The 27,322-nt window shown below is 37.8% G+C and overlaps 1 protein-coding gene across 1 annotated transcript in view; it reads right to left on the reverse strand.

Moving 5' to 3' along the window:
• The window catches only part of LOC140232341 (dynein axonemal heavy chain 3-like), a 97,856-nt gene that overhangs the window by 48,676 nt on the left and 21,858 nt on the right, over window positions 1-27,322 (reverse strand). Inside the window, exons 14-21 of the mRNA XM_072312471.1 lie at window positions 24,660-24,850; window positions 10,947-11,178; window positions 8,882-9,093; window positions 7,923-8,014; window positions 7,233-7,347; window positions 6,564-6,680; window positions 5,502-5,681; window positions 4,421-4,557 (exon numbers count right to left, since the gene is read on the reverse strand). Of these exons, the coding sequence (XP_072168572.1) occupies window positions 4,421-4,557; window positions 5,502-5,681; window positions 6,564-6,680; window positions 7,233-7,347; window positions 7,923-8,014; window positions 8,882-9,093; window positions 10,947-11,178; window positions 24,660-24,850 (1,276 nt within the window). The remainder of the gene's footprint in view (window positions 1-4,420; window positions 4,558-5,501; window positions 5,682-6,563; window positions 6,681-7,232; window positions 7,348-7,922; window positions 8,015-8,881; window positions 9,094-10,946; window positions 11,179-24,659; window positions 24,851-27,322) is intronic.

The following is a 27,322-nucleotide window of genomic DNA, read 5'->3' on the forward strand; positions in this document are numbered from 1 at the left end:
ATGAAACTTTCGCAAATTTTGCCAGGTGCCAAGATTGGTGAAAATAAAATGCATGCGAAAGTTTTTGTCTATGTGTAATGCACTGAATGCTAGTCCCCAATTCACAAAAGTTTAAAGGGATCGTACGGTTTTGGTTAAGACCTAATTTCAGGTTTCTAACATTTTTTGGTCAGATAACGAGAATCCTCTTATGAAATATGAAAGAGCATGTAATTCCATGAGGAATTCAATGTTTTTTTTTTATGACAATTGGTTTTGAAATGGCTGAGATATCCAAAACAGAGCAATTCTAATAAAGTGTGGGACCCACCATTTATTGATACTTTGTTACCTATTGTTATTTTGTTTTGGGATGTTTCAGTCATTCCAAACCCGATTTTCATTAAACCAACTTTGAATTCCTCTTAAAATGGTATGCTCTGTTCTATTTCATAAGTGTTTTCTTGGTATCTCGCAAAAAGTTAAAAGTCCAATTCTCATTTCCACCAATACTGTACCATCCCTTTAATTCTGTGAAAAAGGCAGTGGGCTCCAATTCGCAGAAATTTCATGCCGCAAATGTTTTTGGTTTTACAGTAATCAAGCAAAACGTAAGTGCAATGGCAAAACATGCAAATTCAACGAAGTCACAAACAAATTAAGCGTGGGATATAAAACAATAAATTAACTTGCACTTTCACACTTTTTGACAGAGAGGAGTAAAAGAATAGATTAACTTGCACTTTCACACTTTTTGACAGGGAGGAGTTTTAATTTCCTCCTTTAAAGTCAGTCATAAAGTACATACTGACATTTTGTAAAATGTATAAGATACAATGAACAAAGGTATCCATAGGGCACACCAAGTATCACTGACCCATGAAATTATGTTTTGTATGTGCATGAAGTCCTAGTACTGAATCGTTATTTGATTTTTTTTTTTTTTAAAGTATCATATGAAAATGACATGCACTTTTCTCTTCATATCCATGCTATGTCTTCAAAATGGTTGGTGACGACTTGATGAAACATCACTGTTAAGACTCATGGTATTCTGATGTTACTCTATATCACACACAATCAATGCAAAGCGTGGTTTAAAGTAAATATGTTGCGTTCTTACATTTGCCCTCTTTGCCATATATCCAAAAGCACTCAGAAATTTCACCTAATCATCATCCCAAACCATTTCCTTGAAAATTACCTCTTAGTTGACATTCTCTGCTATGTCAAAAGCCTGGGGTTTACCCCTCCCCCCCCCCCCCCCCCAAAAAAAAAAAAAAAAATTCTTTCTCTCTGACAAGTAACAGACAGAATAGAATAAAAAAGTGAAATGAAACGCCTGATACCATTCAGCTCTCTTGAAACATCACTCAGCTCTCTTGAAACATCACTCATATATTAAAGGCACAATTTACCATTTGCAGATAAAACAAAAACCCAGCATTAGTGCTTCAAAATAGTTCTAAAATAAGAGTTAGGGATAGGAACAAAAAATGTAAAAATTTGAACCAGTATAATCAATGTTAAGTATTGTTAAATATACAAAATGTGAACAATAGTAACTGTTATAATAAAAATGTTTTCAGACTAAACTGTCTACAGTTACAGTTTAATGAGAAAAATAGTGATATCTCCTTATATTTTAGGCTTCATTGCAAAAATTTCATATGGTAGGATATTTTGTGATACAACTGATAGACACATATGCATCAAATGTGATATCTTGAACATTTTTTAAATCACTGCTCCCAAAGGTAAACAGGACCTTTAAGTGGAAATGCCGCAAACATGTCCTATCGAAATCTCACCAACTTCTCGTCTTCCCACTTTACAACACATTCCAAGAATTATGCTCTTGCAGCTTTGATTTATGAGTTCTGTCTCCTCTCATTGCCAATATATGCAAGGATCTTAAGAAGTGCCAACCATACAAAAATGCCTTGCTGTTTTGTTGCAGTTGTTCAAATTGATGTGCACAAAAGGAAAAAAAAAAAGAAGGAAAAAATTCCATATATATGATAGAGAAGGTCTTCAACAATAATGTCTTTGCATAAAATGAATAGATGAGCTGAAACTAAAACTGCCCTGCTCAGGAAAACAAAAGTAAGTAAAGTTTACTGAATATTTGAGGAGGCCTCTAGAATTCTTTCTTTGGTGTTTTTCTTTCCTTTTTCTTTTTCTTACTATAATATCACATTTCTTTCATAACCTGCCCTGAATGATTTCATTCCAGTCTTTGAGTAAGTGTTTACTCATTGTTAATGTTAAAAACAAAACAAAACAAAACAAAGATTGCTGACTCAATAACTTCACACACACAAAAAATAATAATAATAAAAGAAAGATGGAAGAAGTAATACCCTCATTTGCAATCAGTCACAAGTTACCATATTTGTATATTAGAAAGTGCATACGCCTACTGTGTATTTCCCTTTTGTGTATTTGTTTGACTGATATGATTAATGGGTGTGTACAGTTCTGGTTGAGGTGAGGATTTAGCTTTTAACGTTTTGCGAGATATTCAGAAACCACTCTATGAGATGTCAAAGAGCATGCAATTTAAAGGGGTATCAAGAGTTTATTTGATGAAAATCGGTTTTGACATGGCTGAGATATCCAAAAACAAGGTGAAACAAAGAGATCCTAATAAAAGGTGTGGCCTGTCACCTTTTATTATTATCATTTTTTTGATATCTCGGCCATTTGAAAACCAATTTTCATCAAATAAACGTTGAATCCTTCTTAAAACTACACGCTCTTTCATATTTCCTAAGAGGTTTCTCATTATCTCACTTAGGAATGTTCAAAACATGAATTTACACCAAAACCAGTACTGTACAGTCCCTTTAATCTCTGTACATCCCAGAATTTGCTTGTCAAACCACAGACAGCCAAGAGTACTGGGTGCAGTTTGTAGCAGAATGCTACACATTCCATTTGCCAAGCTACAAGGGGCAACCAAAGCAGTCACGCTTTAATAGGCAAGATGCTTGCACTACAGCACTTGCATGGTAAATTCATCATACACTCGGGCAATCACTTTTCCACTTTAGGTAACCAGGGCATATACATTTTCAATTTTTCAATGCATTTTCACACTTGACCTAATCAGTATTCCATCAAGCGCACAAGTGAAGAGGATCTGCTCTCTTTGTTATTGCAGTGAGTCACCTACTCTACCGGAAACTAAGTGGTGGCTCTCATTTGCAAGAATCATAAAGCTGGCAGGAAAATCACGTGCAGGCACATGGACAGACGCTTGCAAAAGGGAACATGTAGTCTATACAAACATGTCTGACACTGATTGGAGCATGCACAATATTTACATACTGAATAATTATTTCATTAGCAGTAAAGCTGCTGCAATGGACACAGGAAATGCAAGAAGATTTGATAAAAGGTATCACCTGGTACATATTCTGTTTTGTTTTGCATCATATTCTTTCCACACTAAATGAAAGTACTGGCATATTTCATGAACAGCATGCCTGTATGTTTATTCTTTAGTTGGGCCAGAAATGATATCTACTACAATAATTTAAAAAAAAAAAAAAATTATGCTTACCAGTTACACGACAGCTGAAGTAAGATAAAGGGGAGGGGGGTCAACATCGGGCAGACTTCCTACTCCCCTTACACAGACACAGATACACACAAACAGACACACACATGCACACACACAGACACACACACACACACACACAGACACACACACACTCTCTCTCTCTCTCTCTCTCTCTCTCTCCTACAGATGGACCAATCAGCTTGGAGCAGAGAATCAACTACACCTTCGTAAAGGAGTTGTTGACAAACTATGCCCTATACATACTGTTTGCCCTCAAAATCACTTCCAACATAGTTAAACTATATCCTATACAATCTAAATAATGCTAAAGGGAAGGCATCCTCACTTGTAAACTTTGTATTTTACTTTTTTATCAGTCTCCACAATCAGCGCTGCACAACACTTACCCAGGAAGTTATTCAGGGGGAAAAGAGCCTAAGAACTACTCGGCAATTTGAGCTCTAAGAGGTAATGTTTACACCGACGCAATCTTCAAAATACCAAGTACAGTCTTATCAATTACATCCGGGAAACACACTCGGGGTAATTCTATGTCAGCTGTTCATATCTGCTTCCTCATCATCCAAGCTTTTAAATTCTTTCTCACGTTTTGATAAGGGATCAAGGTAACTGAGCTTGAAACCGATATATCACAACACTACAAGTGCTATTTCCTGTAGATGAGAGGGGCGGAAGAGATAACCACTTGATTGAGCTCATTTATCATGATTTTTAGTTTTTTCTTTCCTTCTGACTGCTTAAACAAAAACTTGCAAACTCTGGGGGGGGGGGGTGTCAGGGTAGAAGTCAGATGAAATCACAACAGACAGAGTACAGCTGAAGCTAAGTCTTGTTGCTGGCAAAATTTCATACCTTGGGAAGTAGAGTCGCTTCTTCTCCAGGTAGTCATTGAGCCCCTTCTGAATCTCTTCCAGGAGAACGTTGGACTCCTGGAGCCTGCCCAACATGTTGGGCTGGCCAGTACACACCAGGGCCTTGGTGTCTTTCACCTGGGGGTCAGAAGGTGAACGGCAATGCATTTGATAATCAAAGCCATGTTTACAGGCTTGGAATGCAATGACAATTAATACCACCCTCATCAGCAGTAACAAACACATCTTTATTCTGCAATTACAAGTATGTGGCAGATCTCAATCATAAATCACATTCGGGCAGGGCTAACAGATCTAAATCATTTCATCCTCTCAAAATCAAAATAGATTCAAAAAAACATAAGACAAAAGAATGAAATTTGACAAAATTTTAAAGGTAGGGAAAAAAATTATTTCATACAGCATCGATCTCCCGTGTATTATATTACTAAACACACATTACCAGTTCTTTGTATAAATAGTCATGATCTATTTCTATAGTTTCTTTGCTTTTAAACTGTACTGGTAAAAACAACTCAACACAAACTTCTCAAGTGGTTGTCCAAATAACGCATGTTTTCTATTTTCAAAACTTGCTTTGAACATGCACACATTTAGTAACCATGTGCTAATACATATATATATATATATATATATATATATATATATATATATATATATATAATATATATATATATATATATATATATATATATATATATATATATATATATATATATATATACATACACTGCATATACTATATACTATATACACTATATACACTGTAAAAAGAGGAATGTTTGAGTACATTTGAATTTTCCGAATTTCGCGAGATCTGAGTTTCGCGAAATTAAAACACACACTAAAGATCTTGTCTACACTATATGGATTGAATGTTAGAGGCAACTCGCGAAAATTTCATGCTGCGAAAATGTCATGCCGCAAAAATATCATGTTTTACAGGATATATATTTGAAATACAAAAAAGAAACAGTTGGCATCTCTAAACCTATGACTAGTAGAACAAGAAGCTTTCATTTGCTGTGCAACTGTGTCACTGAGAAAAATTTTCCACTCACCGCCTCCGTCATGATGTCCCTCCAGTAGCTGTCCACGATGCCAAACTTGCGGCCTTCCTCCGGCATCTGGGCGATGATGTCCTCGGAGCTGAAGATGGGCTCCAGGTAGAGCCAGGTGGCCTGGCACTTGAGCCAGGAGTCCAGAATGTCCTGCATGGTCACCAACTTCTCCTCCCACTCCTGGAGAGAGGGGTTACGGGGGAAAGGAAAAATTTGGAAGGGGGGAGGGGATGGGGATGGGTGGGGGGGGGGGAGGCAATGATAGTCATGATAACAATTATCATTATCACCATCATCATCATCATCATCATCATCATCATCATCATTATAACCCATCATAAATAATACTAATATAATATCTACTATCACTCTTATTATCTCAATCTAAACGACCATACCTGCCAACCTTGAAATTCAGGAAATTCAGAAAAATGTGGATATTTTAACTCTCTCCCATGCACCACTCTTACCAGGCGTTGACATAAATAGGAACACAAGGTTGAACAAAGCTTCTGCCTTCCTATGAAAGAGGAATATTCCTATTCAACAGGAACATTTAACAGGTGTGAATTAGTATCACTGAAATTACAAAAGGACACTTCCATGCTTTCCCTTCTAACTTTGCTTAACACCATTCCCTATTTTATCACAGAAACATCTTTTGCTCTCATCCATATCACAAGTGAAACAGTTTTTTTTTTCTTTTCCTGCCCCAGAACAGTCTCGCTACTGAAAAAGAAAGACAGGCGAAAATTCAATTCACACCAAGAATGCTAAGATATACCTCAAAATATGTCAATACACATGATTAGATTAGATTTACACACCTTGCAATCTGTCCATATTAATTCTAAAACTCCTTGCAGTCATACAAACTGTCACACTTCCGATCTAACACGCATGATTTGCTTTCCACACAAACCCATTACACAGAATATTCATTCATCTTTTTTTCGTTATTGGACTGTATTACATGATAGTTAGGCTTTACCAGTGTTCATCAATGCAAGCAAACACCTGGGAAGGACATGTGGGAGGAGGGAAAAGGGGGCATGGACTCACCCTAACTTCATTCTCAAAGGGCTTGACGAAGGGCGATCCTCTCATGGTCTGGACCTTGACGATGTGGTCATCCAGAATGAGCTGAATGTCATCCACACTCGAGAGGATGGACACACCCTAGATGAAAGGATACACAGAAAAAGAAGATGTTGCATCATTCCTGACAGTTGGCGCTATTCAAGAGGATATTGATCTCAGCAGCCTACGTGAGCAGTGAACATTGCATGGACACTGTCCAGAAACAGAAAGTAATTTTGACAAAGATCATGTTTCTCTGAACACCTACCACATTTCAGTGAAATTTCAATGGCAGTATGACAATTTGCAAGAATCACATTACAGTACTTTCACTACTTTCTGGATTAGCAGTGAGAATTGAAAGTATTTTCCATCACAGCTTCACACATCTCATAGAGAATTTTTGGTTTTACAAGACTATATTTGAACGAATATTGAGTGAATGGCATGAGGCAGTTCATTAATGAGCAATCAAGTGAAGCCTGGAGATAAATAATTTGTTAAAACAGCAAATAAACAAAAAAGGCACAAATTATTTGTTCAAACAACAATAAAATAACAAATAAAATGAATAAGGCTAGCACTGGTTTGCAATTAGTATACATCATGTCAAAGTCTCGCTGCATGTGACTGTACTTGAGAATAGCTCACCGAGTCTCGATATGGAGTGAATTCGAATTCGATGTCCTTCCACTCAAATTTCATCTTCTCCATGGCCTTCTCCAGTGAGTACTCCTTGCTGGCCGCAGCTCCAACCTCCTCCAGTCTGTTTGAGATTGAGGGAGTTAATGTTTACCACAAGTTATGCAAGGTCACAGAGAAAACATACTCCATCGACTACCCAGAATGACTTCAGTCCCAGAGATTTTACACTGAACGTGCATGCCTTCATGTGAGCAATATCTTGAGCTAACACTATTATTCACATCATCTTGATGAAGGAATTCATTTGAAATTACAATTGGTCATTTAATATTTCCAACTGGGAAAGAAGGATGCACCTATTTTCAGGGCATTCAATCATTATCACAAAATTTTTTAGTGTATTTTCTCTCACTTTACTTTGTCATTACCACTGGCCATGTGATATCTTTTAGTGAGCTTTAAAGAAATAAAAGAAAAGATAGCAGACAATCTAAACATTGAGAAGTCATTGTTACTCTTGGGATAACAATTGATTGTGTAAACATGAGCAAATGTTTGATAGTTTGTTCCTGTTCTCTTTTTTTTTTTTTCTTCTTCTTCTTCTTTTTTTGTTTTTTTTTTAGATTGCAAGCATTCCATCACAGACTGTGGCTGGCATTTCAAACAAACTGTAGTCTGAGAAGATTGGACACTCACTGCTCACTCCATTTGGAGAGTCCAAGTTCTAGCATGTGAAGGAGAGATGTTTCCTCTTTGGGTTGCAGTTCAAAGCCAACTATGTTGCTCATCTGGAAAGGAGAAGGTAAAGGTACAACCAAATGTCAAATATTAACTAAATATCGCAATAATGTAAATAATATTGAATGTGAAGGGTTACACTGCAGGTCATTGTATCTACTCAAACAAGGGGTTCGGTGCTAACAATGATACACATACTCAAAGGAGTAATCTCAGAGGTAAAATAAGAACAGTCATATTTCTAATCACCTTTGAAACAGTGTGTATACGTAAGCCAACATCTCATTTCAAAATAGGGCACAATGTAGTAGAAAATATGTGCTTATGAAATGTGGTACATATCCCACAACAGTAATACTTGGCGGTGTATAAGGCCATGCACCGAAAACTAAAGGGCTTTGATATCTTTCAAACAATACAGCATTGTATCGTCATCTTTTTTAACCCTTACTACAAGTATGCTATGTCTACCGATTGGCATGCACACTGCAGTAGTTTTTGCACTGTTCAGCACGGATGTCTGGAAGGTACTTGTCAATGATATAGAAATCAACTAATCCCTCTAATCACTATTGTGTCACTCTGGCCTTCCAGTTGGACTGAGGCACACTGCTTCATCTGAATGGGCTTGCTAGTAACTTTACTACTAGCTCAAGTTCTGTTTACTGAATACTGATGAAATAGCTTTGCAAGTTAAGCTTAGTACCTGGGTACAGAAAGGGTCTTTTAATGATATTTGTTTTTCATGCTGTGGATAAAGCAACAGGTAAGCCTGCAATTCTTGCTTAAAAGACTTTGTGCAACAGCCAGAGTTGAGGTTAGATGAGAAAGGCGTCCATTACATAATCAGAACTGACTGCCTTTAGCACTGTGATAAAAAAGGGTGACATTAAAGAGTGGAGTAATCTAATCCTTACCCTCTCCCAGTGGCGGTCCCTGATGCCAGGATTACAGATGATGCCCAGGAGTGGAAGGTGCTGTTTGAACTTGTCGATCTTGCCCTTGACGTTGTTGGCGATGCGCTGCGGGCCCTGCTGGTCAGAAAAGGAGCGGGAGAGCTTGTACATGGTGCGGAACATGGAGTCCACCTCCTCCGTCACCACCTCGGCGTTCAGACCCAAGAAGGGGCCTGGAAAGAGACAGAGGGGAGAGAGAGAGAGACATCAATGAGGTTAAAGGTCAAATAATGAGGACAGAATGTCGACAACATGGGGGGAATGTCTGCATCTTTGGGCTTCCATTCACATGCCATGCAGGATCCCCACGCTGAGGCATTGAAGGACTTAAAGAGATCAACTCTGGTTCAACAACTGCCATTTCAAAACAGCCGTGAAAAAGGAATAACACTGACGAGCTAGAGTGTTGTTTGTTTAACACAATTCATGTTGACTCTATTGCAGCCAATTTGAAAATAATGCGAAAGGAAATGAGGTAATAAAGTTAAAAATGAAAGTACATTGTACCAGGGAAGTGCCTCAACCATCTGCACAGCTTGAAAACATGGATCAGTAGCAGAGATACTTACACTTTAAAAAGTTTTGGCAAATACATCACATACACACACACACGCACACACACACACACACACATACACACACACCCCATAACACATGTGTATGTATATATATATATATATATATATATATATATATATATATATATATATATATATATATATATATAAATAAATATACAGTTAAACTCGCCTAAGTCGACGTCGCATATGTCGAATAATCGCGTATGTCGATGATTTTAAAAAGTCCCGATTTTTCCACATTGACTTACGTGTATTAATTCACTCACAAGTCGAATTTTGTAAGTCGAATACTCGCCTAAGTCGATGAAATTCCAAGAACACTTTCACGGAAAAACCATTGAATTTACTGTGCCTAAGTCGAATAAGATTTTATTGTCTAATAAATCACTGTCATTTATTATTCATTATTTATTACTCAATCATTATTTTATTTGTCAGATGAGTTTGAGGTGACAAAAAAATGATCTAAAATCAAAATTCAAAGCGATATCATGGGATCGTTGAACTCTCGTGTTTCGAGGTCCGCTGGTACAGCCCTGTCAGCTGTCGCACTACGTACGTACAGCGTTCGTACAGTACACATGCGTTCATTTACATGTACAGTATTGAGTTTCCAGTGTAGCTTGGCATTTGCAGCGCTGTGCAGTGGAGTGGTATAATGGATGAAGCTGCTGAGTTTTCAAAGCGGAAAGTAGGGGGAAAGTTACGGGCACGGGTAAATCAGAATTGCACCTCTACACGCATTTCAAGCCACGGTATGGTAAACTGGAATCAATCACTGCTCAAATATCGTTCATATTCACTTCCCCAAGGTTTAACAAGGGTGTAATGTAATCGGACCTGTGCCAATACTAATGCACTGTCCATGCAAAGTTAGTCGCGGCCCTGCCGGGCGACCCGTGCTGCGGCACACCGCTCCAGCTCTCGGCTCCAGAGTAGACAACATACATGTACATTATACATACATGTATGTACGTGTGGTGAAACTGTAAGTCGATTTTTTTCGACTTACGCACAAGTCGAAAATCGCCTAAGTCGATGTGTTTTGCTCAGTCCCGAGAAGATCGACTTCTGCGAGTTTAACTGTATATATATATATATAAAATGAATAAAAGACCACTGACAGCCTTTTTCACTTCAGTGCAATTTTCAGACACCAATTACTATGTATCATATTCAACAAACACTGGTATTTTTCAATGCATAATCAGAGCAAAAAGTTGGCCTAAATTTGTGTTCTTACATCAAGTATGTTCTTCAGACAAAATCTAGTAAAGAAATGGAAAGGCTTGTAAAAGAGTACCACTATATTAAAAGAGACTTTACAGGTCACTGTCAGAGAAAAAGAGAGAAACCTCAGAGAACAAGAAAGAGAATGACTAAGAGGAAAAGAGGGAGTGAGAGAGAGAGAGAGAGAGAAGAGCTAATAAGGAGTATTTGCTCACCATTCAGCCATTCCTCATACTTGGTGTGGAAGTTGAGGGCAGTATTCCAGAGGCTGTCGTACGGCTGCTTGTTCTGGAACATCTGCTGGAGCTGGGGGAACTGGCTGGGCTGCCATTCCAGCAGCTCCTCCTCCTTGTTCAGCCCTTCCAGCTCGTCCCGGGCCGCCTCCAGCTGCAGCTGCAGCTCGGACAGCTTGTCCACGTTGGTCTTCATCTCATCCATGCTCAGCATCTGGTAGGAGAGGGCGTGGCATGGTGGGGCAAAGAGAGAGAGAGAGATGTGTGAGAAATATCTAAAGGTCCTGTTTACCTTTGGGAGCATTGACTTAAAAAATTTTCAAGACATCACATTTGATGCATATGGGTACATCTGTTGTATCACAAAACGTCCTACCATATAAAACTTTCGAAATGAATAAGTCTGGAAACATTTTCATTATAACTATTGTTCACATTTTGTGTATTTAACAATACTTAACGTCAATCATACGGATTCAAATTTTTACAGTGGTTGTTTCTACTCCTAACTCACATTTTAGAACTTAGTGTATTTTAAAGCACTAATGCTGGGTTTTTGTTTCATCGGGAAAAGGTGAATTATGCCTTTAACCCTTTGTGTGCTCAATGAGTGCAGTTTGACACAGAAAAAACCCACAACATTGCAGGCGCTGTTCAAAGTCCCTGGCATGGTTCAATGACATTTGTGACCCGCTACAACAAAAGGATCCTAAAGTCGCTGACGGGTGAGCCGAGAAAATCGAGTTTGAAGTCAGATCACCAAAATCTGTCAAAACGTTCGGATTTCTGTTTTTAACATAATTTTGTAGTCTAATGTATCTTCTATCATCTGCCGAAATTTCGAAACTAAATGATCAAAGGAAAGGCCTGAAAATAGCATTTTTCTGGGCCATGTTTGGCTCGCCTGTCAGCGACTTTAGGATCCTTTTGTTGCAGCGGGTCACATTTGCTCCTGCGACAATTGCTCCCATGAAATAATCGCTCACTATTCACAATGCCAAACATAAATTCTACCCACAAACATAACCCTTACCCTAATCATAATCATCAAGTCAAATTAAACCCATAAACCATATCACAATCCTAACCATAACCCTATGCCCCTGGAGAAAATAAGATCGGAGCAATTGTCGCAGGAGCAAATGTCATGTCATCCCCTGGCCTCTAAAGGGTTAATCTTTCTTCCATGGCATGGATGTGTTTGGGGTATGGTATTTGAGGAAAAGACATTTGAATGAAAACTAGATGTTGATCACCAAGATGGCAGCATCTGACAACAAGATTTGTGAATACCAGTGCTGTTTATCAGTGTGGTAAAGATGTGCCGTTTCTGGAGATACACGATAATGGAACCTCATTTTTCTGGTGTTGGCAGGAGTGTAGCATTTGAGAAAAGATGTGTAAATATTCCAATTTACTGATGTGGCGAAGCAGTGCACACATGAAATGTTGCCATCATCATTTGAAGCACATGCCCATCGACAGCCCCTCCCATTCCTTTATTCAGAATTCAATCATGTGACTTTCATCATGTGTTATTAGTGCAGACAGATTGAGAAAAGCTACATGTACCACCATTGCACCACTAGCTATATCAACACAAAAAAAAATGTATATTTTTTTTGTGTGTGGGGGGGGGGGGGTGCTGGGTTCTTGTCGATATTACCAATTACCAGACTTTATTTTATGAGTAGATTCCATAAGAATGCAAACAAAACCTCAAGCAATATGCTTTACATTTAATCAACTTATAGAAAGTTGTAACAAAAATGTGTACTTGGGCAATTCAGAAAAAAAAAAAATGATGGATAGATAAATTACTGCCAGCAAAACAGTAACAAATTTCCAGACAAGGTAAAAGATGAAATAAAGGGGAAAAAAAAATCCTGTGAGAAATGATCTTGATGTCGTGCCAAAGATTAGATATCAGTCACGTATCGCAGATACAACAAGAAAGAAAAACCACAAACGAAACTGTTTGCTGCCCATCAGTCAAAAACTTTGTTTTGAAGTTTTATTTTAATATGACACTACCACAGAGCCTTGAGAGAGCTGCTTGTTGTAAAAACACGCATTAAGGGTCCAAAGTGTTTTTCATCATACCCAAGTTTCATCTTATCAAGTAATGGTCATCCAAACAGGGAGACAGTCAAAAGAGATAAATCACTTTAGTTGGTCACTTGTGGTTTAAAGGGATGGTATAGTAATTGTTGAGGTGAGGATTCAGCTTTTAACGTTTTGCGAGATACTTAGAAACCACTCTACGAAATGTTACAGAGCGTACAATTCTAAGGGAAATCGACAGTTTATTTGATGGAAATCAGTTCTGAAATGACTGAGATATCCAAAACAAGGTAAAACAAAGTGATCCTAATTCAAATCGTGGCTTGTCACATTTTATCATAATCACTTTGTTTGGCTAGTTCAGTCATTTCAAGACAAATTTTCATCAAATAAACTTTGAAATCCTCTATAAATTGCATATTCTTTCATATTTCATGTAAGAGGTTTCTCATTGTGTCACAAACACACACACACACACACACACACACACACACACACACAAAGTTGGAAACCTGCAGCCCCATCTCAGCTAAAATTGTACCATCACTTTAACTGGCAAAGGAAACCCCACCGCATCATGCACACTGTCCGAAATCCCTGGCAAAGATGGGGTTAAGCATACAATTGAGCTGTATTCGTCGTGCCCATCGCAGAATGTTGTTAACCCTATGCGCCTTCCAAAGCCTAGCAACAATCTGCCATGCATAGGGAAGCGCTGTAATGACAATATGCCATGCGCACGATGAGTTAAGTCCACTTAACACATCTCTTACAAAGAGTAGATTGGTGTTTGTTCTGAAACCAAACACAATGAGCTACAAAGACCCACTCTCCCTCTCATACATTGTACTTTCCCACAGTTGATTAATTGTTTTTCATCCTTCCTATGGTAACACAGGCCAGTGGTTTAATGGAATTGAAAGTTATTTCATTGTCTGCTCAGAAACCAAATGCAAGCTGCCAAGAGCTGCTTTCTTTTCTCTCTCTCTCTCTCTCTCTCTCTCTCTCTGATCTGATTTGCTGTTTAAAATCTTTCCACAGACATGCGCAAAAAACAATTGTCATACAGTTTCGCTTAACAAAACACAATATGCACAAATAGTTTGGCAAAAAAAAAAAGACAAAGAAGAAAACAAGATATAACAGACATGCATGGCATATTTCTGATTTTTTTTTTCTGTGAAGGTGCACTTTCAATTCAAGTGCACTAAATCTAGGTATGAAGATGTAATCTATCCAATGGAACAATAACATGAAAAATTTACTTTAATTATATCTCTCTTTGATTTAACTCTTCAGCAAGAGCTTAAAGGGCAAATCACCAGCAGCAGAGAGGGAGTGGGGGGGGGGGGGAGTCTAACCTCTTTTAACTTTGACAATCACATCATCTGTAGAAACAAAAAAATATTTGACACATATGAGAAAAAGCTGAGCTGAGAACATTACCCTTTGAGTATTCTGACAGATTACTTCATATAAACTTAAAACATCTGTGTTACATTTTATACCCAGCAAAGAGCACAAATAGCCACTAAATGACGACAGTGCATTGTTTATCCATCCCATGCTGAAATTAACCTCATCAAATCAACTGAAATCACATGAAAGTTTTAGCAAAACTAAGTCCTTCTTTTTTGTTTGATTTTGGTGTAAATATTCTGGCCTTAGCATATTTCATTTCCAACATGATTCATTTAAGGTACAATGTAAGCCTTAATTCAGTAACATTAAAAAACTAGAAAAGCACTCTGAGAGCGCAGACCTCCGCCAAGCTTTCCACAGATGATCTTGCTCTTCCTAAAGAGATATTACTTTGTATTACTTTATATGGAAATAAAATCATTTTAAATTGAATTGAATTGAGATTTTTCTCCTCTCCACCACTGGGGAAAAGCTCTTTGGGCTCTTCCATAGAGATCAGTGATTTCCACCCATAGGTATGCATGCTGAAAAATTGCCCGATTTTCCAATGTAGAAGCCTTTGTTACGTCATAAACCCTCAACTGCACGGCGCGCCTCGCCCTGGCAGAAAGTGGAGCACGCACTTTAGTGCGCGTATGAAAACCTCAAAACTGCACAGCTTGAACTCTCAAGTTCATTGACCCTACCTGCCAAAATATCAAAAATCCTTCATGAATTCCCCCAAAATTCCCGGATCACTACCAAAATTTAATCGTCTGTTACTTGTGTCATTTTCACCCTTTCCTGTAAGTTTCATCCATATCCGTTAACTACTTTTTGAGTTATTGGCACACGGACAAACAAACAAACCAACGGTAACAAAAACATAACCTCCTCCCTTGGCGGAGGTAAAAAAAAAAAACAGGAAACTGAAATCCCTCTTGATCTAGACAGTCGGTAATTTGAGCACCTTCATATGAGTCACATTATCATACAATTGCCAATCAACCACTCAAGCACTGGACAACCCTTCTAGGGAATATCGCTCCACATCTAGCACCCATCCTTAAACTGCGTGTGTGTCTGTGTGTATTATGCACATTCCTTACCTTGTTTATATCATTCCTCAATCACCCTATTCTGCATGCTGATTTCCTCCAAATATGCATTATTGTAATCTGGTATGAAACCCGTATGGGTCTTTCCATAGGGTTGGGGCACATAGGCAAAATCTCATCACCTGCACATACAAATGCAACTTCTGTAAATATACACTACCCAAAGCTCAATGTTTTTAGTAATTATGGTATGTGTGTATGTATGTTACAACATGTGGTACAGAAATTGAATCTTCTGTTTTTGTTGTTGTTGTTGTGTTCATTTAATGTTTGGTGTCCTACCCTATTTTGGGGGTACCAAGTGTAACACAAATGTATGTTGGGTTCAAAACACTGATACACAGAAGTGCCTTGTGATAGATCATATTAGATCATTGCAAATACACTATTATGAGTTGTCTCACTCACAATAAAAATTCTATTTGGCCATCAGAAAGTTAATATTAAAAAATTACACATGAAGATTGGTGTACCTATGTGATGATTCACATTGATCCTTTGAATGTAGCATCACATAGGTATGCTGGCTATCCCTTCAGAAATGTTGCATTGTTCAGAGCTGCAAAACCTATTAATGAAATCACCCCTGGGCCATAAACATATGTGCCAAAGATGGAAGTGATTGGAAGCTTAATGGTTTCATAATTGCAAGAAGTAGAAGCCATTTTGGGCTTTGGTGTCCGCATCACATAGGTACAAGGAAATGTCAAAAGTCACTTTTTACACCAAAGTCTTCAAAACTGACTAACTTCATACCCCTCAAGGACTGTGGAGTTGGATAAATTTTTAGACTACAATTACCGGACATTTGAAGAACGCTGTAGTTGGGACCAGGGCAAGTTTGAGGGTTTGGTGTCCGCATCACATAGGTATTCTAGTCATTTATTATTGCTTGCTGGATGCCAGATTTCACTATTAAATTCAAAACTATTGCTTTTTAACAATGTTTTATGGTAGGATAGATCAATTGAATACAGAATTATGTGCACAAAAATATTTCTTCTCAGAGTTTGAATACCTATGTGATGCGGACACCGTGTCCTAGATTTTTGCATCACATAGGTAAATCCTGTTCATGTTCATTATCGATCACTTTAAACAAATTATTAAAAAATAATACTCAATTTCTAGTCCATTCCTAATGCTTTTCAGTATAACAGTCAAAGAATAATGTTTTAGCTCAAGAAAACACACACGAACCTCTTTTTATCCAGAAATATGTACCTATGTGATGAGGACACCAAAATTTGGTGTCCACATCACATAGGTACATTCATTTGTCAGCCATGGCATGGTTACTGCAGATATTGCATTGAGTGTTTCTCAACTCTTTGTTTCTAGCAGTTTCTTCAAACATAATGCATTTTATGGTCAAAATAAGCATATTTAGGCCTCCTTTGAGCTCATTTTAGCTCAAAATAGTACCTATGTGATGTAGACACCATTGTGCCAATGGTGATCCCATCATCCTGACATCCTTGCATTTCAGTTCTATTCATGACTCTTTGCACTTTGTGACTTGTATTCCGAGTCTTCAAGAACCAATTGCTACTGGAACAGTAGGACTCTGTTAGCTGTGAATTTCTTCAAAAATATCAAATTATACCTATGTGATGTGGACACTGTGTCCACATCACATAGGTATCATCTTTTCATATCCGTTACTACAAAAAGGACTAATGAGACAAAATTCATCCTTCTCAAAAACTTGCATAATTACATTTTGTTCATTCTGGTCCATTCAAAATGTTTGTAAGGCAAGTTTATGACATTTTTTTTTTCTTAGTCAAATTTGACCCTTAATGAACCTAAAGAGCACTAATACTACTCCTATGACAGGTTAACTTCAGTATTTTGTGAAAAATAATGATGTTACTCAGGAAAAGTGCATCTAATGAGGATGCTACATTTAAGAACTTGTATCGCTGAAATGGTTTGATGTTCTAAACTCTTTTAATTGGAATTCTCACTAAAAAATTCCTCAAGAGCTCAAATTTGGTGTCCGCATCACATAGGTATTCATGATTTTTAACATTTGGCCATAAAATTCTAAAATGACCTTTGTTGTCTAAAATTTTTGTTGAATCTATTGTTATAATGACTAATAGTTTCAAAGAACTTCATTTAACTTGAATAAAATGATGATGAAATTTTGACCTCTATGTTACATTTCGTGCCCCAACCCCATGGAAAGACCCATATAAATTTGAGAAATTTAGGTTGTCACTTTAAGGACCATCAATGTGCTAACAGGTTGTTTTGTGTGTGTGTGTGTGTGTGTGTGTGTGTGTGTGTGTGTGTGTGTGTGTGTGTGTGTGTGTGTTTGGGGGGGGGGTAGGGTTATTAACAGGTGTTGATGGAAGAACCTCTGAACCAATCATTACCTCTACATGGGGAGAGGCAGGCATATGTAGCAGATAGCAAATAAATATTTTATGATAAGTCACATACAGTGCTTCACTGCTCAAATAGTGTGTTTCTGATGTAAAAGTTGTGCAGTTAAGTAGACTAAGTGAGTCAAGTGGTGTACGTGGATGAGAGCAAGCCACACATCGATACTCGTGGCAAACTTGCAAACATTTGTGTGTAAAGACAGCTACCAAATTGTGGATAAATACTGGAAGAACAGATTATTACATGTACTTGTAGAATGTAACGTTGCATTGATAACTTGAGGGCAAAAAGGAGATTGGGGAGGGGGAGCCAATGGTTGGAAAACTGACTTGTGTTTGACAAAACCTGAGATCAAATTTAAAGTTTCAACTTATATTTGATCCATATATTCCACTGCTGAAAGAGGTTTAAAGTTTAATTGAAATTTGCAATTGATTTTTGTTCAATATCTAGAAATAAGTCATTGTGGACTAGCCTAATTCTAAAATTAGATTTTTTTTTATAAATCCCTATTTGCGCAGTGTCAGTGCAGTGTCTCTACACGGCAGTACATAACAACACAAGTACTGAAAAGTAAGCTAAAATATGTGATGGGTGCCAAATATATCAGTGAATAAATTTTTACGGAACTCTAATGCACGACTGAATCAGCTAGGCTGGCTTGCTTTCTATATGACTTCGGTTGGTTGATAAATCAACTTGTATTCATGCTGATATGGGTCCTTAAAACACAATTCTTAATTCAAAACAGAAATTAGTTGGATTGTGAGATTACCAAATGCTGTCATAACACAGAGTTAAGGTAATTATTTTCATCACAGCTAGTCACTTATATTTTGATGAATTTCAGACATGTATAAATTATGATATATATATCTTATATTTGATCTTAAAATTAAATAGTGCAAAAACAAATTGGTGGTTGCAACAACAAATAGATATGACTCCAATCTCTGGGTGTTTTCATTACAAGAGCTGTGTGTATCGCTCAGACACAGCATCAAAATCCCCTGAGTACTAGCTACTTTACAAAGAGAGGTAAGTATGCTCCACCAATATCTTTGTGTAAGCCAGTTCCTGGAATACTATATTTGTATGACAAGCAATAAGGATATTTGTCATTCTCTTCCCACACTATATTCATTTACAGTCTACATACATTTCTTTTGCTGATGCAAAAAAAAAAAAAAATACTTTCACTTTTAGTTTCATTTTACATTGATTTCACAAACAGTTATTGGCTGCATGAATCTTAAATATTTAAATAAAGTTTTGTTGAATTTTGATTGTGATTACGCTCAGTCCAATCATTCTACATTCAATATTAACTTTGTTAAATTCTAATGAGGCTTGCATTTAGTTCTTGATAATCCACGCAAACCTTTTATTTCTAGATGATGTACTGGTTGTCTTACACCTTAAAATAAATACTACACTCAATTCTAGGACTAAAACTGTTTGGCACAATGCCTCCTATATGCAATGGATAACTTAGATGGTTGTTGCATAATAAGATCAATTGTACTACAGTTGCAAAAAGTGGGGAGTTTTAGTGGCAGTTAGTAGTAATAGTGATAATGACAGTGAAAATCAAAGTGTGATTCACCCTAACTGAGCTCTATTAGTTAATTCGCACAAATATTAGAGTGCTTTCCTTGCCCGATTGACCTAATCCCTATTACTGGGGCTTTCTGTTGGACTGAGGCAAATTGCTACACCTGAGTGTGCTTGTTACGTACTATACAGCAAGGTTAAGTTTGGATGGGGATAGGTCAAGTTTTGATTACTGAATGCCGATGGAAAGGCTTGGCAAGTTTAGCTGCCTGTCTCGTAAAGGGTTAATACTAGTATGGCAACTGGTATGGCCTTGTTTCTTAAAACTGGGCGGGCCCTGTCATTTGCAATCAAATCAATTATGTGTTATGATTGTTTGTCAAATTAGGTAGTAGTACTTTCAATGATTTCTGCAGCACTATTAAAACTCCTTACGATGCACATTGTACATACATGTATGTCCTATCTCAGATTTTTTATTTTTGTTTAATGCAAAGAATGCCAGCATAATGGCAGTGATGTATTACTTATTTACTTATTCAATTTTTGCTTTTTTTTTTTGTTTTTTTTGTGCGTGTGTCTACAATGTAGGCAGTTACAGCATTTTGGATGTATCAATTGCAGCTAGCATATTAATCTCTTGAATGGTATGCCAAGTTGAGTTTGATTCGTACAAGTCATATTTAGACATGAAGTTTCTAGCAACAGGGCCCGAGTCCAACATAAACTTAACTGGAGATTCTTGAATTACACCAAACCTATGCAGTCAGAAGCATACTTGTTCCTGAAGGGGCACTCAAAGCTGTTTAAGATTGCAGCAATTCTGTAATTTCACACTTCAGGATGTACAAAGACTTTTCGCTATTCCTGCTGGATCACCACACCTCACTCATGGTCTTTCATGCATGACAGCAAATATGTCACTACAGGTTCTTTAAATATTTATTGTCCAGGTCTTGTGTTTTCTTTATTTTTTTTTCAAATACTTTGTTGCATATATTATTACGGTATTGATTCAATATCAACTCTGGAAGACTTTGAGCAAGTCTATCACATTCACATTTCAGTCCTATACACACCTCATTGCTACAGAGAACGTGACTGTAACTACGAGAGAGCTTGCTGCTCCAAAGAACGTGACTGTAACAACTAGGCAATCATGAAATAATGGGAGTATTATGCAGAGAAAGTGGCACCGCTTTAAAGTTGCTTGTTTGTCGTAAGCGATTCTCCCCTCAGGAATGACGCTCATTTCGTGAACATTGTCTGGCCACTCTCACTTTCAATATTCCCTGGATAAATAAAACTGATTACAACAACTGCAAAAAACAAACACACAAACAAACAAATATCAAATGTGTGGGTGGGGGGGGGGGGGGGTGGGGACGGGTAAACAACCAAAACTACATCACACAAGGCAGTGCCGAGGAGCAGAATACATCTCATATGGTTGTGGGGTGGCGGGGAGGATCACATATCCACTTGTCATTTGTGCCAAGAGACAACTCCCCTTCAGGCGGTTCAGTTAGTGCTGCTGATCAAAGCAGTTCCAAGCGTGTGCAACATACATTCAAGCATTTTATGTTGTGGGGTAAATGTTTAGAGAAAACTAAAACTCATACATGGCTTCTTTATGTGGTTGTATTGCTGGTAACAGCAATTTTCAACGGTGTCGTTAACTCTTTATGTGCCACGTTTGTATGCCCAACTCGGTCATCGGCTTGCCAAGTTCACATATTTTGCTCATTAATGCACAAATCCGCCCAAACTGATTGATAAATCGACAAATGCCAGCGTATGATTAAAGCAGCACATGGGATTTCATTTCTCATGCATGTAGCTTGCATTGCAGGTGATTGAATTGCAGTGTTCCATAGGAGTTTTTCAAGTACATTCTATGTTTCTGCCGCAGTTACGTCTTCAAATGTTAAATTGTCCAGAACTGGACACTAAGGTAACTACTAGCTGTTTCCACGGAAAAATAAACATTAGCGCTTTGCCCAAATAAATCATAGCAATTAGGCTTAGATTTTTCTCTACAACTTTGTTCATTGCTCATGTCCAGCATAAACATTTCCATAAGACACTGCATGGTTTAAAAATAAAGAAAGAATGTTTTCCAAAATCATTTGTGCATTGCAGTCTCAGAATAATGTGGCACATTGGGGTTTTACACTTAGCACACAAAGAGTTTACATTTCAGAAGTCTGTGGTTAAGGATGTTAATGGGGCAGGGCTGGTGTAGTCAGGCAAATAAAAAAGCAGTGGTTTTTTTTTTTAATCTATATTTATACAATGTGTGGATACCGTGTATCTCTTTCTATTGCCTCCATCTCCATAATTGGTGTTCACAGCAATACTGGATAAACTGTCAATGAAACGGCACCTTAGTGTTGAAAGCATGGTATTCATGCATCTTGACAAAGGTGCTATGCAGTTACTACTTCACCAGTGTTTTGAGCTGTGGTGAGTACAATCTGGGCTGTACATAAGATACCCAGATTTATTCTTCAAGAGAATGCCTTTGCATACAAGTTTGAAGGAGGAAATGATTTGAGATGATACTGAGGCTCCTGCTGACAGCATAATATTGCACATACATTGGATAATGGATCTATAGTGTAACTGAAAGTGTGATATCCATGACCAGGTGAGTTTGCGGTCATGTCTTTGGTTCACAAACTATGCAGCGCTTGACACGTCCTTCTCTCCATGCAGACAGAAGCAACGATAACCAAGTAAAAGCCTGGGAGCAGTAAAGACAGGTTTCAACAGAATCTTGATCTGGGTGTCAGCACTATTTGAAACCTGAAGAGCACAGTTCCATTGCAGAATACATAGTCATGTAAATGAAACTTAATTAGTCTTTGCCATACCAATTCCATATAGATTCCTTTTTTATTTTTGTGAATTGCTGATTTAGAATCTTATTTCATGTAAAATAAAAAAATTTTAAGCTGCTGATTTGTTTCAAGATGTTCATGTATGCTTACTACATTCATGAGGATGTAGAAATATTGAGGGGAAAAAAAAGTGAAATAATATGAATGTATAATCTACAGCACCTTGTTCCTTGTTCATGCGAATCTGTATATCATTCTATTTCTACTGGGATGTGTTAAACTTGCTACAATGTATCTGAATGGGATTTAGTAGAGGGACAATTTCTACTTTGTACTGACTTTCACTGATTGGTCTATCACTATCATCAGCTGCAGTTTGGGTCTAAGCACACTTATTTTTTTATACACGTACTTCAAATGACCTAAGCAGTACATACACGAAGGGTTAAATTCTTAGGAGGTTGTTCTACATATCTCCTACAAGATGACATGACTGAAAAGTCTTTTCATCACTGAACATTCCTGCCATTAAAAACAAACAAACAAACAAACTTGGTTAGGGTTGTGTCCACAGCAAACTAAACATTCAAACAAAATGCAGCTTCATATCTGATTGTTACCTTTCCACGGGGCTACACGAATACATTTGAGGGTGAAAGAAAAATAGCAAAGTTTGAATGTGAGGAACTAAAAGAAATACATGCTGTGCAAAAATATCTAAATGCTGAATTTTCTTTTACCATGCACGTCACAACTTACGTGTCTCAGAGAATGAAATTGATACTATTATCTTAAGTGAGGTAATGAAAACCTAAGGGAGAAAGGTTAGAAAGACAGTTACATGAGACAAAATCTTATTCCCTATAAAAACAAAGATATTGAAAAACTTCATTCAAGCTCCTGCATTCATGTGGCACCCAATGCCACATGCTGTATTCTGATGAAATATGAACAGAGAGCACAATGCCTTTACAACTCTCAGCATATGCATATCATGATGATCATAATTTCTATAAGGAAGTTATCCTGTATGAACATTTCAAAGCTGCATATTTTTCACTCCCCAAAGTGAGGCACACTGACCTAGACTTATGTTTCATTGTTGAGATTTGGGTTTTATATTATAACAATGATACCTTGAATGAACAAAGGTCAGATAGCTCCCACTGGCTAGTAATTCCATATTCATCAAAATGCTAAATTTACCCCCTATAATTGGAGCTTCGTAGCGAAATAGTATCAATAAAGTTACAGTTCAGGCCATGGACTAGCCTACTAATGAGAAAACACAGAAATTTCTTGACAAATGTATATTCCTACAAATTTGATTTGAATGCTTCAGGCATCAATTTTCATGTTGCTTTTATGATGCAAGAGTCTACTGCGTTGGATAGCATATTGTGCCTCTTGTGTGAGCTGTCCTTTTAATTTATATGAAATGTGCCATTTCTGCCAAAGATGACTGTGGAATGTGTGGTGACAGACAAAAGATACTGTAGCTGTCATCTTCTCAACAGACATGGCTGATAAACGATGCAAAAAGAGCACATTACAATATTCAGGTCATGTCTACAACACAATTCTAATGGGAACATACGGAGTAATGCAGTCATAATTATCGCATGTTGCCTGTTCACCAGCATTATGAAAATACAATACTGTAAAGCAAGAATTTTTTGCGGCATGAAATTTTTGCCAATTGGAGCTGACAGCCTGTTGCGGCACGAAATTTTCGCGAATTTGAGCCGACGGCCCTTTCGCGTAATTAACTTCTCACAAATTGCCACTGCATTTAATGCATACACACGTAGCCTAGAAAAGAACTTCCTCACGCATTTTTATTTCATGAACCTTGCCTCCCACAAAATTTGCAAAATTGAAATGCACACGAAAATTTCTGATTTTTACAGAAATTCCCTCTCTTGCATTTGTCGTGAAGTTTATTTGATTTACACTTTCAACACAGCATAACTGCTTCACAAAAGATAATGATAATGCTGATAAGAATAATAATAGTTTTGAGCATTGTGTGATATTTCATTTAATTTTCCCCACTATGGGACAGAGCATCATTACTTAGTTCCTGGAATCACATCCACACCCTGAGTGAACTCATTAAACTCCCTGGGAGTAACTGAGCTTGGTTTCTGATTTTAGACCCACACAAAATTTGATCACATGGAAGCTTAACTTCCTTTCATACAATATGAAGTGACTGCTAGGATATGACCAAGAAAGTACAGAAGAATTCCATGAAATCGCAGTAGGAAAATAATGTAGCATGGCATGTTAGGAGAGCAATCCTGGATACTGGCTCTTACCTCCTTCTTGCGGAAAGAGTCCACCTCCCGGCCGTACTCGTTCAGCTTCTCTTCGAAGCGCTGGACCCGCCGCTTGAGCTCGTCCTCGGCCTGCTCGCGACGGGACATGAGGCGGTTGCGGCAGACCTCGAAGATGGTCTGAATGTGGTCCGGCCAGTGGAACACCGTGCTGTTCAGTTTGATGTCCTCATCTGTGGGCAGGGTGGGGTGAAATGAAGAGGTACCACAGGGGGGGGGGGGGGGTGCAGAGAGAAGAGTAGCACAAGTGCATCAAACGGAACAAATCATGTAGAGCATCATCATATGTCATGCCTGCTTGTCATAGTTTGTGTGGCAAAGACATAGTGTACCACCTGGAACAATTAACAAATAGAGTAGCATAATTTCTGCACAGGAGGTGTAGTATTTCACAGCATTCTCGTCTCTTGAATTTCAAAATATTAAATTCATATGTATCATAAATACCATATTGCCTCCCACAACACAAATTTGTAATCATAGCGCAGGGGCGAGATCCCAAATATTTCTCTCTTTTTTTCTCTGTCAATTGCTGATTCAAACAGTCCTAATTTGCAAAATATTACACTGCCAAAATATATGGTATCTCAAGCAGTTGAGAATCAGTAAGGCGCACATGCTGAACACAGTTTACAAGCTCTTCTCATTCTCACAATTCTAAACTAGAGATAAAATCTTAATGATTACCAAGTATCTAGCCACAAAACTACAGGCTTCCTGTCTTTAACTGACACAATCTATGTGCAGCAAATCTGCTGACTGAATATCTGCATGTTGCTACCACTACCATGGTTACATTTCACAATGAATGGGTGTATGGAGCAATCTGGTGTTTTTGTTAGCATTTGTTTTGTTTTTTTTTGTGGAGGTGCTTCTCAGGCTGCGTTTATCAACTTTCCCCTGTTTAAACGGCTTTCGATAGCCCTTTCGATAGCCCTTTCGAAAGCCCTTTCCGTAGCCCTTTCGAGAGCCCTTTCCAAAGCCCTGACTGCCTGTACTATTAATGTGCCGCTTGTTTTCTAAGAAGGGACGGCGAAAAGCAATTACCATAATAAAGACATATCTTCCTTTGAGAGTGACGAGTCATGATGCAATGCCACATGAATCAATTGTCTTCCTATCTGTGAGGCAGCTCCAGTTTAGCACATACTTCAAATATTTCTGAGTGGCGGCATGCGACTTTGGCTGCGTTTATCAACTCTCCCCTGTTTAAACGGCTTTCGATAGCCCTTTCTAAAGCCCTTTAGAAACGGCTTTCAAAATAGTTGCGTTTATCAACTCTCTTCGCGAACACAATTTTTTTAACTGGCCTGTCACTGCACAGCTGCATTGCGCAATTCGACCAGAGGAGAAGAGGTCATAAGGCGTGCCTGAAGTACAAGACTACAAAGCCGTTTCAAAACAGCTTTGCGTTTATCAACTTCCAAAAGGCTTTTACAAACAGGTTTCTGAAAACCTGTTTAGGAAAGCTGTTTGGATCGCCACAAATTTGGGGCTTTCGAAAAGGCTTTCCTAAAGGGCTTTCAAAAGAGCTTTGCTTTTATCAACTCGTTAAAATTCCTTGAAAGCTGTTTGGATAACCTGTTTCTGCCGAGAAAGGAGAGTTGATAAACGCACCCTTTCGTAAAGGCTTTCCTAAAGGGCTTTCAAAACAGCTTTGCGTTTATCAACTCATAAAAATTCCTTGAAAGCTGTTTGGATAACCTGTTTCTACCGAGAAAAGGAGTTGATAAACGCACCCTCAGTTAAAGCATTTCAAAATTCAACTAGAAATGTCGCTATGGCGACCAGTATGCCTCCGCCATAATGCATGATTCTCAAAATAGGTCTACAGTACATGATGTGGACAATGTGTTGAAAGTTCACCTTCGAAAGCATGTATTTGGAGATTTGAGGACTTTTACTTGACTTTGACCCTTTTACAAGTTTATAGACAGAGTAATTTTCAAGGTATGGAGAAAAAGCGCAAGTTCTGTATTGAATAGTAAATTGTTACCATTTTCACCTAGCCTTTAACCCTTGACCTTTGACCCTATGATCCTAAAATTCATAAGAGAATCACTGTGAGGCAGAACATATGTACAAAGTTTCAAGATGACTTGAGCCACTTCCGAGATATGGAGGAAGAAGTAAAGTTCAGCACTTTCTCTTGGTCTTTGACCTTTGACCTTTTTGGGAAAAAAAAAAAAAAAAACTTCCCAGAGAATCTTTATTGGGTAATACATACATGTATACACCAAGTAAAAAAAAAAATCCTGCAGGCATCGAATAAATATGAGGGACATAGTAAAATTTTGAAGAGTTAACCTTGACCTTTGACCCTGACCTTTGACCCCATAAACCCAAAATTTCCTACATAATCACTGCCAGTCAGTACATGCACATATACTATGTTCCATGAAGATACCTTGAACCATTTCAAAGATATGAAGAAAAAAGTAAAATTTTAACATTTTACTTGACCTTTTGACCTTTGACCTTTGACCTTTGACCTCATGACCCAAAACTCTCACCAAAGAATCTTACTTGGGTAGTACATGTATACACTAAGTTTCAAAAAAAATATCTTCAGGCATTGCATAGATATGGGGGAAATAGTGAAATTTTGAGCATTTGACCTTGACCTTTTGACCTTTGACCTTCAG

Source organism: Diadema setosum, chromosome 8, assembly GCF_964275005.1.
Source record: "Diadema setosum chromosome 8, eeDiaSeto1, whole genome shotgun sequence".
NCBI classification, from domain to species: domain Eukaryota; kingdom Metazoa; phylum Echinodermata; class Echinoidea; order Diadematoida; family Diadematidae; genus Diadema; species Diadema setosum.